Source organism: Rhodnius prolixus, unplaced genomic scaffold (assembly GCF_049639745.1).
Source record: "Rhodnius prolixus isolate KJV_2025 unplaced genomic scaffold, Rpr scaffold_1, whole genome shotgun sequence".
In the NCBI taxonomy this organism is placed as follows: Eukaryota; Metazoa; Arthropoda; class Insecta; order Hemiptera; family Reduviidae; genus Rhodnius; species Rhodnius prolixus.
The window spans coordinates 3,208,392-3,224,768 of NW_027411581.1; the positions used below are offsets into that span (position 1 = coordinate 3,208,392).

Here is a 16,377-nt window from a genome sequence, read left to right on the forward strand (position 1 = left end):
GTTGTCACTTCTGAAAGAGAAGGGGTGATTAGGCTTCCCTCTAAAGTGCCACTACTGTTTATTCTACTCGCACATTTCCTGCAGAATAAGTATCACTTCCTATAGTGATAAGCATCATAGTGAGACTGAATTGCCAAATTAATGAAACAGCAGTGCCACTTGCCGATTAGATTTTTCCATATCTAAATATTTCCAGGCTCCACATTAGCCGAACGGTTAGAAGCTAGATCCGCAAAGCTAAGATGTATTGCGGTACTAGGCTATATTCCCAGTCTATAGCTTTAATGGTTAATTCGAGAAATTTGCTGTAAAGTATGTTTGCTAGTCGCCACTTTAGCCGAGCGGTTAGAAGCTAGACCCGCAATGCTAAGATGTATTGCGGTACTAGGCTATATTCCCCGGTCTATACCTTTAATGGTTAATATGAGAAATTTATAGTAAAGTATTGTTTACTAGTCGCCTTCGTCCACGACACCTAATTTGGTAGTTGGAGGTAAAGTCAGCCTCAAAAAATAGGCGTTACTTTACTTTACTTTTTTTTACTGGTGATCATGGAATTTTTCTAAATTTGACCCCAGATAATTTCTTTTAATGCGCTTCTTTTATTAGAGGTGGGTTGGAGTTCAATAATTTATTTTAAAAAGTTAATTGTAAGCACGCATGTGTTTACTTGTATCCACGACCGGTTTCGAACTCAGCTGACAAAGGAAGTTTAGTGTGAGTCGAATACTCTCCACCAAATTGATAGTACTACCTCTGATGGTGGATTAAAGTCCGAATCTGGTCAGGAAAGTTCTAAAGTAGGCACAAAGCCGAACAATTTCCCTTTCCTTAGTGTGGGACAACTGGAACTGTTCCTCTTCTCCTGTTGCATACCACGAATTAATTAGTTTCCTTAAAACACACTGTATTTAAAAAAAAAGATAAAATAGAAAACCAAAGCCAACAATTTCGTGGGAAAGGATATCCGGTCTGTCAAGAACATCGCACTGTTCTTTCTATTATCTTCATGTTCCTTTTTCTTCTTCTTCTTCTTCTTCTTGAAACTTCTTTATCTTATATTATTTATGATTATGGTGATTAGATGGAACCGCAGCAGAGTTCAATAACTGTTTAAAATATGTAACCACCTACTTGAAATACATTTTATTCCAAGAAACTATATTCTAGTTTTATTTTTAGTGTTTCTCTTTTTTTTGTGTAGAATATTTAAATTTATTATTCCATGTTTATCATGGTCGTATATCTCTCTAAAATGTGGCATGAGCAGAGAGAGATATTGTCCTGTCCTACGAAATCACCAATAATTCGTGTTTACGGAAACTTAAGATGGAGCAGTATGGATAGGTGTGGAGGGAAAGGGCCTTTTAAGTCCATTTATTGTCCAACGTAAATGTGTCTAGTTTTATTTTTTGTCCTTATTGTGCGATCAGCTGATATTTATTTTATTACTTTTTACGTAAGCATTGCTTGAAGTTTTATGTTGAGTTCCCCCTATTTGTTTACAGCTGATTTCTTGAACCTTTTTTTAATTATTATTTTGGTGTCAGCTGATTTAATAAATTCACAAGTAGCTATTTGTCTGTGACTAGAGCGGAGAGTGATTAAGACGAAAACGAGCGGAAATCTAGTAAGAAAACACTTCTGCTCTAGTTACAGAATAATAAACATCAAGTTGTGAAATGAACATCAACCTTAAAACAAGTGCCAATGCCAAAGCTGTGGTGATTAGGAGAGCTTTCCTCCAATTCCTGATTGGTCCAGATAGAATATTTTCAAAAAAAAAAAAACTGTCCTGATTTTTAGATTCGTATCTCCTCTATCTTTTTTGGTCGCCTCCAGTTCCTGGTGGAATCTACATGAGTCACAGGATCCTGTGGAGTAATCCTCTAAGCCTCTCACTAAGCTCTCTCACATAATGGCTCCGGCTCTTTCAAAAGAAGTTGCTAAGGAGAGTAACCAAAATTTGTGGAATAACACCATTAAGTGTAGAATATACGGTAAAGGAATTTACGGAATAGGGAAGGGATTAGCTATGCGGTTAGCGTATTGGATTCCCATGCGGAGGTCCCCGGATTCGAATCCAGCCTGCTGACCCTGAAAGATGTAAGTCTGAGTTCGTGGTCATTAAAAATCGAATCACCGGAAGTGACGGTGCACTGAAATAATTAAGTAGGATTTCTAACATTTACACACGAAATTTCATTTAAGGACACATTTGCGGGGAGCTGAGGCTTAAGGACGTAGTTTACCGCCTTTGATCTTTCCCGTTTATCATATCAAAAAAAAATCCACTCACTTGTCTGTACAGAAAGGGGGAAGAGTACTTTCAGTAGTCGGGAAGGGATTAGCTATGCGGTTAGCGTATTGGATTACCACGCGGAGGTCCCCGGGTTCGAATCCAGCCTGCTGACCCTTAGGGTTTTTCTCTTCCTAGGAGCTTCTTATAGCACACTGTCGCTGGTGATGGACAGTGTTTTCTATAACGAGAGAACACTGTCCGGAGGCCGGCAGTGCACTGAAAAAAGCTCCGGGCGCCAGTAATCTCGAGATGTTTGAGGCGCCTTAAATCATTTAAAAAAAAAAGAAAATAATACGGTAAAAGGAAGTCCTGTGAGTCTCCACATAAGATCATCTTTTTTATAATAAATCAGCCAGTTAGGTGTCTTCTTCAATGTCGTTGCCTTCACAGGGGTTTTGTTGGTGTTGTGGTTCATTACGCCGTAGTTATTCATTTACGTCATTCTCGAGGATAGAAGTCATTTTCCGCTGAATCTCCCGTACAATGACATCATCATCGCATTAGTTGTCATCACTGCTAAGTTGGCGAGAAGATTTTCTTCTTTTTTTTTGACGGTCATTATGGATCCTTTAGAAATTATTTTCTCAAAAAGTTTTCTTTTTGTGAATATATGTATTCAATAAATAATGTTATAGAGAGTTTATGCTATTGACACGCAGATGTGTTATAATAATGTAGGTAACTATCGGTTATACCTAATTCTAATAGAGGTTAATGATGGAGAAGGTAAAGGAATGTTTATATTTGTACAGTTGATACACAGGATGCCCCAAGCATTACATTAGAAGTTTGAAACCGGAAATATAATGTTCCAAACATGTTTATTTTGGACATTTTTACATATTAATTTTTATTGCATTAGTCGATAATTTATCAAATACCTATGGAGGAAAAATTAGTAGAAAAAATTTGAATAGTATTTTTCCTAGAAATAATTACCAAAAACGATTAGCTATTCTCATTGGCGAACGGGGTGTGTGAAGTAGGCGGTCTATAGCTGATGACGTAGTGACACCGTAAGCCACTCCCTCACCAATAAAAGAACAGTTATTCAGTAGATAAAATGGTGCTCTTTCACTTTCATTCAATGATCTAGATTTTACTTTCTGTTACTTCAGGAAAATATTTCGACAACTTTATTCATTCTGCATTACTCTAGAAGTTTGAAACCGGAAATATAATGTTCAAAACATGTTTATTTTGGAAATTTTTACATATTAATTTTTATTGCATTAGTCGATAATTTATCAAATACCTATGGAGGAAAAATTAGTAGAAAAAATTTGAATAGTATTTTTCCTAGAAATAATTACCAAAAACGATTAGCTATTCTCATTGGCGAACGGGGTGTGTGAAGTAGGCGGTCTATAGCTGATGACGTAGTGACACCGTAAGCCACTCCCTCACCAATAAAAGCACAGTTATTCAGTACATAAAATGGTGCTCTTTCACTTTCATTCAATGATCTAGATTTTACTTTCTGTTACTTCAGGAAAATATTTCGACAACTTTATTCATTCTGCATTACTCTAGAAGTTTGAAACCGGAAATATAATGTTCCAAACATGTTTATTTTGGAAATTTTTACGATATCAATTTTTATTGCATTAGTCGATAATTTATCAAATACCTATGGAGGAAAAATTAGTAGAAAAAATTTCAATAGTATTTTTCCTAGAAATAATTACCAAAAACGATTCGCTAATCTCATTGGCGAACGGTATGTATGAAGTAGGCAGACTTTAGCTGATGACGTATGACACTGTAAGCCACTCCCTCACCAATAAAAGCACAGTTATCCAGTACATAAAATGGTGCACTTTCACTTTCACTCAATGATCTAGATTTTACTTTCTTTAACTTCAGGAAAATATTTAGTTAACTTTCTTGATTCTGCTTTACACTAGAAGTATGAAACCGGAAATATAATGTTAAAAACATGTTTATTTTGGACATTTTTACGATATCAATTTTTATTGCATTATTCGATAATTTATCAAATACCTATGGGGGAAAAATTTGTAGAAAAAATTTGAATAGTGTTTTTCCTAGAAATAATTACCAAAAACGATTAGCTATTCTCATTGGCGAACGGGGTGTGTGAAGTAGGCGGTCTATAGCTGATGACGTAGTGGCACCGTAAGCCACTCCCTCACCAATAAAAGCACAGTTATCCAGTACATAAAATGGTGCTCTTTCACTTTCATTCAATGATCTAGATTTTACTTTCTGTTACTTCAGGAAAATATTTCGACAACTTTATTCATTCTGCATTACTCTAGAAGTTTGAAACCGGAAATATAATGTTCAAAACATGTTTATTTTGGACATTTTTACATATTAATTTTTATTGCATTAGTCGATAATTTATCAAATACCTATGGGGGAAAAATTAGTAAAAAAAATTTGAATAGTATTTTTCCTAGAAATAATTACCAAAAACGATTAGCTATTCTCATTAGCGAACGGGGTGTGTGAAGTAGGCGGTCTATAGCTGATGACGTAGTGGCGCCGTAAGCCACTCCCTCACCAATAAAAGCACAGTTATTCAGTACATAAAATGGTGCTCTTTCACTTTCATTCAATGATCTAGATTATACTTTCTGTTACTTCAGGAAAATATTTCGACAACTTTATTCATTCTGCATTACTCTAGAAGTTTGAAACCGGAAATATAATGTTCCAAACATGTTTATTTTGGACATTTTTACATATTAATTTTTATTGCATTAGTCGATAATTTATCAAATACCTATGGGGGAAAAATTAGTAGAAAAAATTTGAATAGTATTTTTCCTAGAAATAATTACCAAAAACGATTAGCTATTCTCATTGGCGAACGGGATGTGTGAAGTGGGCGGACTTTAACTGATGACGTAGTGACACCGTAAGCCACTCCCTCACCAATAAAAGCACAGTTATTCAGTACATAAAATGGTGCTCTTTCACTTTCATTCAATGATCTAGATTTTACTTTCTGTTACTTCAGGAAAATATTTCGACAACTTTATTCATTCTGCATTACTCTAGAAGTTTGAAACCGGAAATATAATGTTCAAAACATGTTTATTTTGGAAATTTTTACGATATCAATTTTCATTGTATTATTCGATATTTTATCAAATACCTATGGGGGAAAAATTAGTAAAAAAAATTTAAATAGTGTTTTTCCTAGAAATAATTACCAAAAACGATTAGCTATTCTCATTGGCGAACGGGGTGTGTGAAGTAGGCGGTCTATAGCTGATGACGTAGTGGCACCGTAAGCCACTCCCTCACCAATAATAGCACAGTTATCCAGTACATAAAATGGTGCTCTTTCACTTTTATTCAATGATCTAGATTTTACTTTCTGTTAATTCAGGAAAATATTTCGACAACTTTATTCATTCTGCATTACTCTAGAAGTTTGAAACCGGAAATATAATGTTCAAAACATGTTTATTTTGGAAATTTTTACGATATCAATTTTCATTGTATTATTCGATAATTTATCAAATACCTATGGAGAAAAATTAATAAAAAAAATTTAAATAGTATTTTTCCTAGAAATAATTACCAAAAACGATTAGCTAATCTCATTGGCGTACGGGATGTGTGAAGTGGGCGGACTTTAACTGATGACGTAGTGACACCGTAAGCCACTCCCTCACCAATAAAAGCACAGTTATCCAGTACATAAAATGGTGCACTTTCACTTTCACTCAATGATCTAGATTTTACTTTCTTTAACTTCAGGAAAATATTTAGTTAACTTTCTTGATTCTGCTTTACACTAGAAGTATGAAACCGGAAATATAATGTTAAAAACATGTTTATTTTGGACATTTTTACGATATCAATTTTCATTGTATTATTCGATAATTTATCAAATACCTATGGAGAAAAATTAATAAAAAAAATTTAAATAGTATTTTTCCTAGAAATAATTACCAAAAACGATTAGCTAATCTCATTGGCGTACGGGATGTGTGAAGTGGGCGGACTTTAACTGATGACGTAGTGACACCGTAAGCCACTCCCTCACCAATAAAAGCACAGTTATCCAGTACATAAAATGGTGCACTTTCACTTTCACTCAATGATCTAGATTTTACTTTCTGTTACTTCAGGAAAATATTTCGACAACTTTATTCATTCTGCATTACTCTAGAAGTTTGAAACCGGAAATATAATGTTCAAAACATGTTTATTTTGGAAATTTTTACGATATCAATTTTCATTGTATTATTCGATATTTTATCAAATACCTATGGGGGAAAAATTAGTAAAAAAAATTTAAATAGTGTTTTTCCTAGAAATAATTACCAAAAACGATTAGCTATTCTCATTGGCGAACGGGGTGTGTGAAGTAGGCGGTCTATAGCTGATGACGTAGTGGCACCGTAAGCCACTCCCTCACCAATAATAGCACAGTTATCCAGTACATAAAATGTGCTCTTTCACTTTTATTCAATGATCTAGATTTTACTTTCTGTTAATTCAGGAAAATATTTCGACAACTTTATTCATTCTGCATTACTCTAGAAGTTTGAAACCGGAAATATAATGTTCAAAACATGTTTATTTTGGAAATTTTTACGATATCAATTTTCATTGTATTATTCGATAATTTATCAAATACCTATGGAGAAAAATTAATAAAAAAAATTTAAATAGTATTTTTCCTAGAAATAATTACCAAAAACGATTAGCTAATCTCATTGGCGTACGGGATGTGTGAAGTGGGCGGACTTTAACTGATGACGTAGTGACACCGTAAGCCACTCCCTCACCAATAAAAGAACAGTTATTCAGTAGATAAAATGGTGCTCTTTCACTTTCATTCAATGATCTAGATTTTACTTTCTGTTACTTCAGGAAAATATTTCGACAACTTTATTCATTCTGCATTACTCTAGAAGTTTGAAACCGGAAATATAATGTTCCAAACATGTTTATTTTGGACATTTTTACATATTAATTTTTATTGCATTAGTCGATAATTTATCAAATACCTATGGGGGAAAAATTAGTAAAAAAAATTTGAATAGTATTTTTCCTAGAAATAATTACCAAAAACGATTAGCTATTCTCATTGGCGAACGGGGTGTGTGAAGTAGGCGGTCTATAGCTGATGACGTAGTGACACCGTAAGCCACTCCCTCACCAATAAAAGTACAGTTATTCAGTACATAAAATGGTGCTCTTTCACTTTCATTCAATGATCTAGATTTTACTTTCTGTTACTTCAGGAAAATATTTCGACAACTTTATTCATTCTGCATTACTCTAGAAGTTTGAAACCGGAAATATAATGTTCCAAACATGTTTATTTTGGAAATTTTTACGATATCAATTTTTATTGCATTAGTCGATAATTTATCAAATACCTATGGAGGAAAAATTAGTAGAAAAAATTTCAATAGTATTTTTCCTAGAAATAATTACCAAAAACGATTCGCTAATCTCATTGGCGAACGGTATGTATGAAGTAGGCAGACTTTAGCTGATGACGTATGACACTGTAAGCCACTCCCTCACCAATAAAAGCACAGTTATCCAGTACATAAAATGGTGCACTTTCACTTTCACTCAATGATCTAGATTTTACTTTCTTTAACTTCAGGAAAATATTTAGTTAACTTTCTTGATTCTGCTTTACACTAGAAGTATGAAACCGGAAATATAATGTTAAAAACATGTTTATTTTGGACATTTTTACGATATCAATTTTTATTGCATTATTCGATAATTTATCAAATACCTATGGGGGAAAAATTTGTAGAAAAAATTTGAATAGTGTTTTTCCTAGAAATAATTACCAAAAACGATTAGCTATTCTCATTGGCGAACGGGGTGTGTGAAGTAGGCGGTCTATAGCTGATGACGTAGTGGCACCGTAAGCCACTCCCTCACCAATAAAAGCACAGTTATTCAGTACATAAAATGGTGCTCTTTCACTTTCATTCAATGATCTAGATTTTACTTTCTGTTACTTCAGGAAAATATTTCGACAACTTTATTCATTCTGCATTACTCTAGAAGTTTGAAACCGGAAATATAATGTTCAAAACATGTTTATTTTGGACATTTTTACATATTAATTTTTATTGCATTAGTCGATAATTTATCAAATACCTATGGGGGAAAAATTAGTAAAAAAAATTTGAATAGTATTTTTCCTAGAAATAATTACCAAAAACGATTAGCTATTCTCATTGGCGAACGGGGTGTGTGAAGTAGGCGGTCTATAGCTGATGACGTAGTGGCACCGTAAGCCACTCCCTCACCAATAAAAGCACAGTTATTCAGTACATAAAATGGTGCTCTTTCACTTTCATTCAATGATCTAGATTTTACTTTCTGTTACTTCAGGAAAATATTTCGACAACTTTATTCATTCTGCATTACTCTAGAAGTTTGAAACCGGAAATATAATGTTCCAAACATGTTTATTTTGGACATTTTTACATATTAATTTTTATTGCATTAGTCGATAATTTATCAAATACCTATGGGGGAAAAATTAGTAAAAAAAATTTCAATAGTATTTTTCCTAGAAATAATTACCAAAAACGATTAGCTATTCTCATTGGCGAACGGGGTGTGTGAAGTAGGCGGTCTATAGCTGATGACGTAGTGGCACCGTAAGCCACTCCCTCACCAATAAAAGCACAGTTATTCAGTACATAAAATGGTGCTCTTTCACTTTCATTCAATGATCTAGATTATACTTTCTGTTACTTCAGGAAAATATTTCGACAACTTTATTCATTCTGCATTACTCTAGAAGTTTAAAACCGGAAATATAATGTTCCAAACATGTTTATTTTGGACATTTTTACATATTAATTTTTATTGCATTAGTCGATAATTTATCAAATACCTATGGGGGAAAAATTAGTAGAAAAAATTTGAATAGTATTTTTCCTAGAAATAATTACCAAAAACGATTAGCTATTCTCATTGGCGAACGGGATGTGTGAAGTGGGCGGACTTTAACTGATGACGTAGTGACACCGTAAGCCACTCCCTCACCAATAAAAGCACAGTTATTCAGTACATAAAATGGTGCTCTTTCACTTTCATTCAATGATCTAGATTTTACTTTCTGTTACTTCAGGAAAATATTTCGACAACTTTATTCATTCTGCATTACTCTAGAAGTTTGAAACCGGAAATATAATGTTCAAAACATGTTTATTTTGGAAATTTTTACGATATCAATTTTCATTGTATTATTCGATATTTTATCAAATACCTATGGGGGAAAAATTAGTAAAAAAAATTTAAATAGTGTTTTTCCTAGAAATAATTACCAAAAACGATTAGCTATTCTCATTGGCGAACGGGGTGTGTGAAGTAGGCGGTCTATAGCTGATGACGTAGTGGCACCGTAAGCCACTCCCTCACCAATAAAAGCACAGTTATCCAGTACATAAAATGGTGCTCTTTCACTTTCATTCAATGATCTAGATTTTACTTTCTGTTACTTCAGGAAAATATTTCGACAACTTTATTCATTCTGCATTACTCTAGAAGTTTGAAACCGGAAATATAATGTTCAAAACATGTTTATTTTGGACATTTTTACATATTAATTTTTATTGCATTAGTCGATAATTTATCAAATACCTATGGGGGAAAAATTAGTAGAAAAAATTTGAATAGCATTTTTCCTAGAAATAATTACCAAAAACCATTAGCTATTCTCATTGGCGAACGGGGTGTGTGAAGTAGGCGGTCTATAGCTGATGACGTAGTGGCACCGTAAGCCACTCCCTCACCAATAAAAGCACAGTTATTCAGTACATAAATTGGTGCTCTTTCACTTTCATTCAATGATCTAGATTTTACTTTCTGTTACTTCAGGAAAATATTTCGACAACTTTATTCATTCTGCATTACTCTAGAAGTTTGAAACCGGAAATATAATGTTCCAAACATGTTTATTTTGGACATTTTTACATATTAATTTTTATTGCATTAGTCGATAATTTATCAAATACCTATGGGGGAAAAATTAGTAAAAAAAATTTGAATAGTATTTTTCCTAGAAATAATTACCAAAAACGATTAGCTATTCTCATTGGCGAACGGGGTGTGTGAAGTAGGCGGTCTATAGCTGATGACGTAGTGGCACCGTATGCCACTCCCTCACCAATAAAAGCACAGTTATTCAGTACATAAAATGGTGCTCTTTCACTTTCACTCAATGATCTAGATTTTACTTTCTTTAACTTCAGGAAAATATTTAGTTAACTTTCTTGATTCTGCTTTACACTAGAAGTATGAAACCGGAAATATAATGTTAAAAACATGTTTATTTTGGACATTTTTACGATATCAATTTTTATTGCATTATTCGATAATTTATCAAATACCTATGGGGGAAAAATTAGTAGAAAAAATTTGAATAGTGTTTTTCCTAGAAATAATTACCAAAAACGATTAGCTATTCTCATTGGCGAACGGGGTGTGTGAAGTAGGCGGTCTATAGCTGATGACGTAGTGGCACCGTAAGCCACTCCCTCACCAATAAAAGCACAGTTATCCAGTACATAAAATGGTGCTCTTTCACTTTCATTCAATGATCTAGATTTTACTTTCTGTTACTTCAGGAAAATATTTCGACAACTTTATTCATTCTGCATTACTCTAGAAGTTTGAAACCGGAAATATAATGTTCAAAACATGTTTATTTTGGACATTTTTACATATTAATTTTTATTGCATTAGTCGATAATTTATCAAATACCTATGGGGGAAAAATTAGTAAAAAAAATTTGAATAGTATTTTTCCTAGAAATAATTACCAAAAACGATTAGCTATTCTCATTGGCGAACGGGGTGTGTGAAGTAGGCGGTCTATAGCTGATGACGTAGTGGCACCGTAAGCCACTCCCTCACCAATAAAAGCACAGTTATTCAGTACATAAAATGGTGCTCTTTCACTTTCATTCAATGATCTAGATTTTACTTTCTGTTACTTCAGGAAAATATTTCGACAACTTTATTCATTCTGCATTACTCTAGAAGTTTGAAACCGGAAATATAATGTTCCAAACATGTTTATTTTGGACATTTTTACATATTAATTTTTATTGCATTAGTCGATAATTTATCAAATACCTATGGGGGAAAAATTAGTAGAAAAAATTTGAATAGTATTTTTCCTAGAAATAATTACCAAAAACGATTAGCTATTCTCATTGGCGAACGGGGTGTGTGAAGTAGGCGGTCTATAGCTGATGACGTAGTGGCACCGTAAGCCACTCCCTCACCAATAAAAGCACAGTTATTCAGTACATAAAATGGTGCTCTTTCACTTTCACTCAATGATCTAGATTTTACTTTCTTTAACTTCAGGAAAATATTTAGTTAACTTTCTTGATTCTGCTTTACACTAGAAGTATGAAACCGGAAATATAATGTTAAAAACATGTTTATTTTGGACATTTTTACGATATCAATTTTTATTGCATTATTCGATAATTTATCAAATACCTATGGGGGAAAAATTAGTAGAAAAAATTTGAATAGTGTTTTTCCTAGAAATAATTACCAAAAACGATTAGCTATTCTCATTGGCGAACGGGGTGTGTGAAGTAGGCGGTCTATAGCTGATGACGTAGTGGCACCGTAAGCCACTCCCTCACCAATAAAAGCACAGTTATTCAGTACATAAAATGGTGCTCTTTCACTTTCATTCAATGATCTAGATTTTACTTTCTTTTACTTCAGAAAAATATTTCGTTAAGTTTCTTGATTCTGCTTTGCACTAGAAGTATGAAACCGGAAATGTAATGTTCAAAACATGTTTATTTTGGACATTTTTACGATATCAATTTTTATTGCATTATTCGATAATTTATCAAATAACTATGGGGGAAAAATTAGTAAAAAAAATTTAAATAGTTTTTTTCAGTATAGCAGAATCGCCCCACCCCATGTCGATATAACACCATTAGGCATGTAGAGATATCTCGATAGGCAATTTGATGGGCGTGTTATATCTAAACGGGGGGGGGCGATTCATTGGCCACCTCTCTCACCGGCTTTGACACCTATGGACTATTTCCTTTGGGGATACCTGAAAAACAAGGTGATTATTCATAACTTTTTTCTTTCTTTTCTTATTTCAGCCTGTCTAAGAGCATTTCTAAATCTAGGTGTATCAGAATCAATCCGGGATTGCGTCTGTAGATGAACTAAAGCAAAGAATAATAGATGACTGTAACTCGGTTAAAGCCAAATCTATTGCTTTGGCAGTAAGCGACAATTGGCAGGAAAGAGCATGTCTATGCATCTCTAATGATGGAGGCCATTTCGAGCATGATCTGTAATATTAATGAGGAGTAAAATTTATAATAAAACAGTACTTTTCTTCTTATTTAATCAAGAAACCGTTAAAATATTATCATTTTGACGTTTATTATAAGAATCATGTTTTCATTAATAACTTGTAAAATATCGCTCACAGAAAAAAACCGTTCGAGTAAATTTTTCTTAAAAACATAGAGGAATCTATTTCTTAAATAAAAACCACACCTCCCCATTTGAAAAAATGAAGTTGGTGCCTGTATCTCGCTTCTGGAAGCACCGAAAAAGTTTACAAATTTTTGGATTTCTAACAAAAAACTAAGGGAACACGTATTTTTTAGTTTTTTTCTATCTTAGTTTCCGAGAAAAAGTCGTTATCCATATAGCTTGGGACACCCTGTATATATGTCAGCAAAGTAAGAGAAATTCTTTCCTATTACCATAATTGGCTGTAAGTTTATGTAATATCAATTGGAAACAAACCAATAGAGACGAGAAGATGATTACTCAGGAACAGAAACTGTAATCGAAACGAAAAGGTAATCGAACGTGAATAGTGAATGTAATTTAATGGTTCGATTGAATATTTTTTGACGAAATATGATGGCTGGATGTTGATAGTGATGCTGTAATATGCACTCACTGAGCTACATCATCAGATCATCCACATTACAATCGATTATCCACGAACTGATTCATCCTCTATTTGGCAATCATTTTGTTTCTTTTGTAGCGTAACTGATTTCGACTTTTTTTTTTTTTTACTTTCTCTACTTACCGGAAGTAGAGGTAGCGTGATCGTGCAGATTTTCAAATTTTGAGTTTTCACCGGAGATAGCCATTTTGAGGTCCTATTAGTTTGAAATTTTTGATGTAGAAAAAAAAGAAAACTTCAACAGAGTTAAAAACTGCCATTTCAATTGGTGCTATCAAGAGGTCCGTCCGGGTAAGAACGTTTGGAATCAATTTTTTTTTTTTTAGTTTTTAGAATTTTATCAGAAAAAGGCTTCAGAGATTTTGTTTGTACTTTGCAAGGTCATGGCACACATTTAGATCTAAAATTTTTATAATTTAAACATTTTCGTAGGCGCCACGATAGCCGAGCGGTTAGAGGCTAGACCCGCAAAGCTAAGATGTATTGCGGTGCTAGGCTATATTCCCAGTCTATACCTTTAATGGTTAATATGAGAAATTTATAGTAAAGTATGTTTGCTAGTCGCCACGGTAGCCGAGCGGTTAGAGGCTAGACCCGCAAAGCTAAGATGTATTGCGGTACTAGGCTATATTCCCCTGTCTATACCTTTAATGGTTAATATGAGAATGTTTTCTAATTATTATTATTTGATTTCCAGACAAAGAACTACAGATCGGCCATCGACCAAGTAACAGCCTTAAAGATGATAAACTCTCCACAATCACATGGGAACCATACTTCTGCGTGCTTCTCCAGGATGAACAAACTTTGACCGCTTACAGAAGTGAAGAATTATCGGTGAGTAGGTGCAGCATCTATTTTGGTTGGTCTTCTTTTTATCTTCTACTTCTTCCAGGAGTTTTTTTCTTTTTTCGATGTTTGGTTCACTTTCATTACATCCGGTTTGATGATAGGAACAGCTGATTCTGGCTCTTGTTTTTTTTTGTGCCTCTTTTGTGAATACAGTGATTTTTTATTGTAATTTGAGGAAACAACCCCTAAGAGTTAGTAGCCTTTCTGTGGCTCCTATCAAGACTAAAAAAGGACTTGAATTATCCTAGACTCTCAGCAATCCTACTAAACAACGATCTCGAAGGAAATCCTTCTATCTTCAACATTTGAATCTATTCATAATCTGAAGTTTGGATCTTTTCTTTTAAGTAAAAAATAGTTCGACAAAAGGCATTGCTCTGTAAGGGGGTATACGTAGGAAAATAAAAGCAATTTTTGAACTTTATATAATTATAATAATATTGAAAAAGACACACTAAGTTGAAGTTGTCATTTTGTCTGTCAGTACATACCCACCCCGTTTTAACAGTCAGTTCCCAAAACAGTTCTTCTCGTAACCATCATCCTGGCATCAACAGCAGTAGCCCCTTTCACGAAGTCGTTTATTTGCCGCGCTAATCCACAAAGTTACCACAAAACTAGACCTGCTCAGATGATAGCCTTTGTAGGATCTGTCAGGCACTGCACGTGTTGTGTCAGTGTGTGTGGGGCTTGTCTAGGCTAAGGATGTTACTCCTGGGGGGGAGGAAAAACCAGCTTTACCCCAGGAGTCGCTGTCCCAGAATTAAAGAGTCTGATTAAAAGGACAGGTCTGGAGGTTGAGCTTTAGAGTGAGGGGAGCCACAATAGATTCAAAGTGGGATACGCAGTGGCGTAGTCCTTAAAGGCCGCCCTATCTTAGAATCTTACCACAAAACTAGATCGCAAACCTTCAAACTTCATGATGAAAACATCGTGAGTTTTATGACTTTTAAAAATATCCAGGTTACTAAAGTTTCTTATAGGTCACGAACTTCCTGTAGGTTAATGTCTCCCCTCTCTCTGCCCCCCAAAAAGTGGGTGTTCATTTGTTTTTTTTTTTTATTATTATTATTATGTGCTCTTACTTTATTGAAGTGTTTACAACTGGAGAAGGCTGGAACTGTGTATTGGATAACCATGACTGTCTATGTGTGTTTCTTTTTTTTTTTAGATGTGCGGCGTGTGTGTGAGTTATTATTTTAGCGAATACTCGAGGTGGTTGTTCGTGAACATCTTGCTATGTGGAAGGAGTGGGGGCTGTGTGTTGTGTGTGTGTGTATAAGTGAGAGAGAAAGAATGGTGTGCGGCTAAAAGATGTTGTTTAGGAGAAGGAGCAAAAGTTAGCTGGTGGCTGCAGTGTGGCCTGTTTGAGAGAGGAGAGGAGAGAAGAGAGAGGGAAAGAGAGGAACTTCAAAAAACTCTTCTTTTTTAAGAGTAGTATAAGTGAGAGAAACGGATGTATATAAAATGGTGGGGATTAAAATACTGACTAGCCAATACTGACTTCTTCTGTACTTCGATTCGTTGTTAGTAAGAGCCTACCTTGGAGACTACGCTCTCCGGGCGCGACTTCCTCTTCACAGTCTCAGTTTCTCAGCCAGAGAGCACTCAGTTCGTTCACTGTGTTCCTGTTTTCAGTGAGAATGTAGCGAAATACGCGATAGATTTTCCTTTTTTTTTATTCCCTCCCAAAATGAAAAACAAAAATCCCTACAAGTCGTAGTGTGTCCAGTGTTTTTTCTTTTCCTTTTGTACAATGAAGTTCCACAGTTCTATAAATTTTTCTTCTTGACAAAGTGATCTGAACACTATAAGTCTTTGGTGTTTTTATCTGCAAAAAAACTTATCTGAACAGCATAACATCATGACTCGTCCTTCTTCGGCTGTGTTCCGTTCTACTGTCTATATTAGATCTACTTGCCGGCATTATCGCCAGCTTGGTTCTTCAATTGCGGCCGCTGTCAATGATACGAATAGTTTGACATCGCCTTCTTCTAAGGATGAACAAGTATGTATTCATATGTCCAAAGAAAAAAAAATTGCGTAAAATTTACAGCTGTTTCCCTTATCAATAATTGCAGTTTAATTAAAGAGACTTGAATGCTTGAATAGGGAAGTTATTTTCTAGTAAATTATGTGATTATTTAAAGAATTTACAAATTTGATAAATTCAATATTGCCTAAATTAATTTTTATCTTACCAAAAAAATTATCTGGAATTTGGGTTGATTTTTTTTTAGTTCGAAAATTTCACTACAAACAT

General features: G+C 34.2%; 1 protein-coding gene across 7 annotated transcripts in view; it reads left to right on the plus strand.

Annotated features, from left to right (window-relative positions):
• Positions 1 to 16,377, plus strand: part of raskol (Ras GTPase-activating protein raskol) — a 477,784-nt gene that overhangs the window by 157,741 nt on the left and 303,666 nt on the right. For 6 of the 7 annotated variants that reach the window (XM_074114203.1, XM_074113733.1, XM_074113779.1 and 3 more), the window contains one exon: positions 13,960 to 14,099. In XM_074114203.1, coding sequence (XP_073970304.1) covers positions 13,960 to 14,099 — 140 coding nt within the window. Of the gene's footprint in view, positions 1 to 13,959; positions 14,100 to 15,558; positions 16,123 to 16,377 lie in introns of those variants that run through there. The other variant, XM_074114270.1, reaches the window with a different exon arrangement.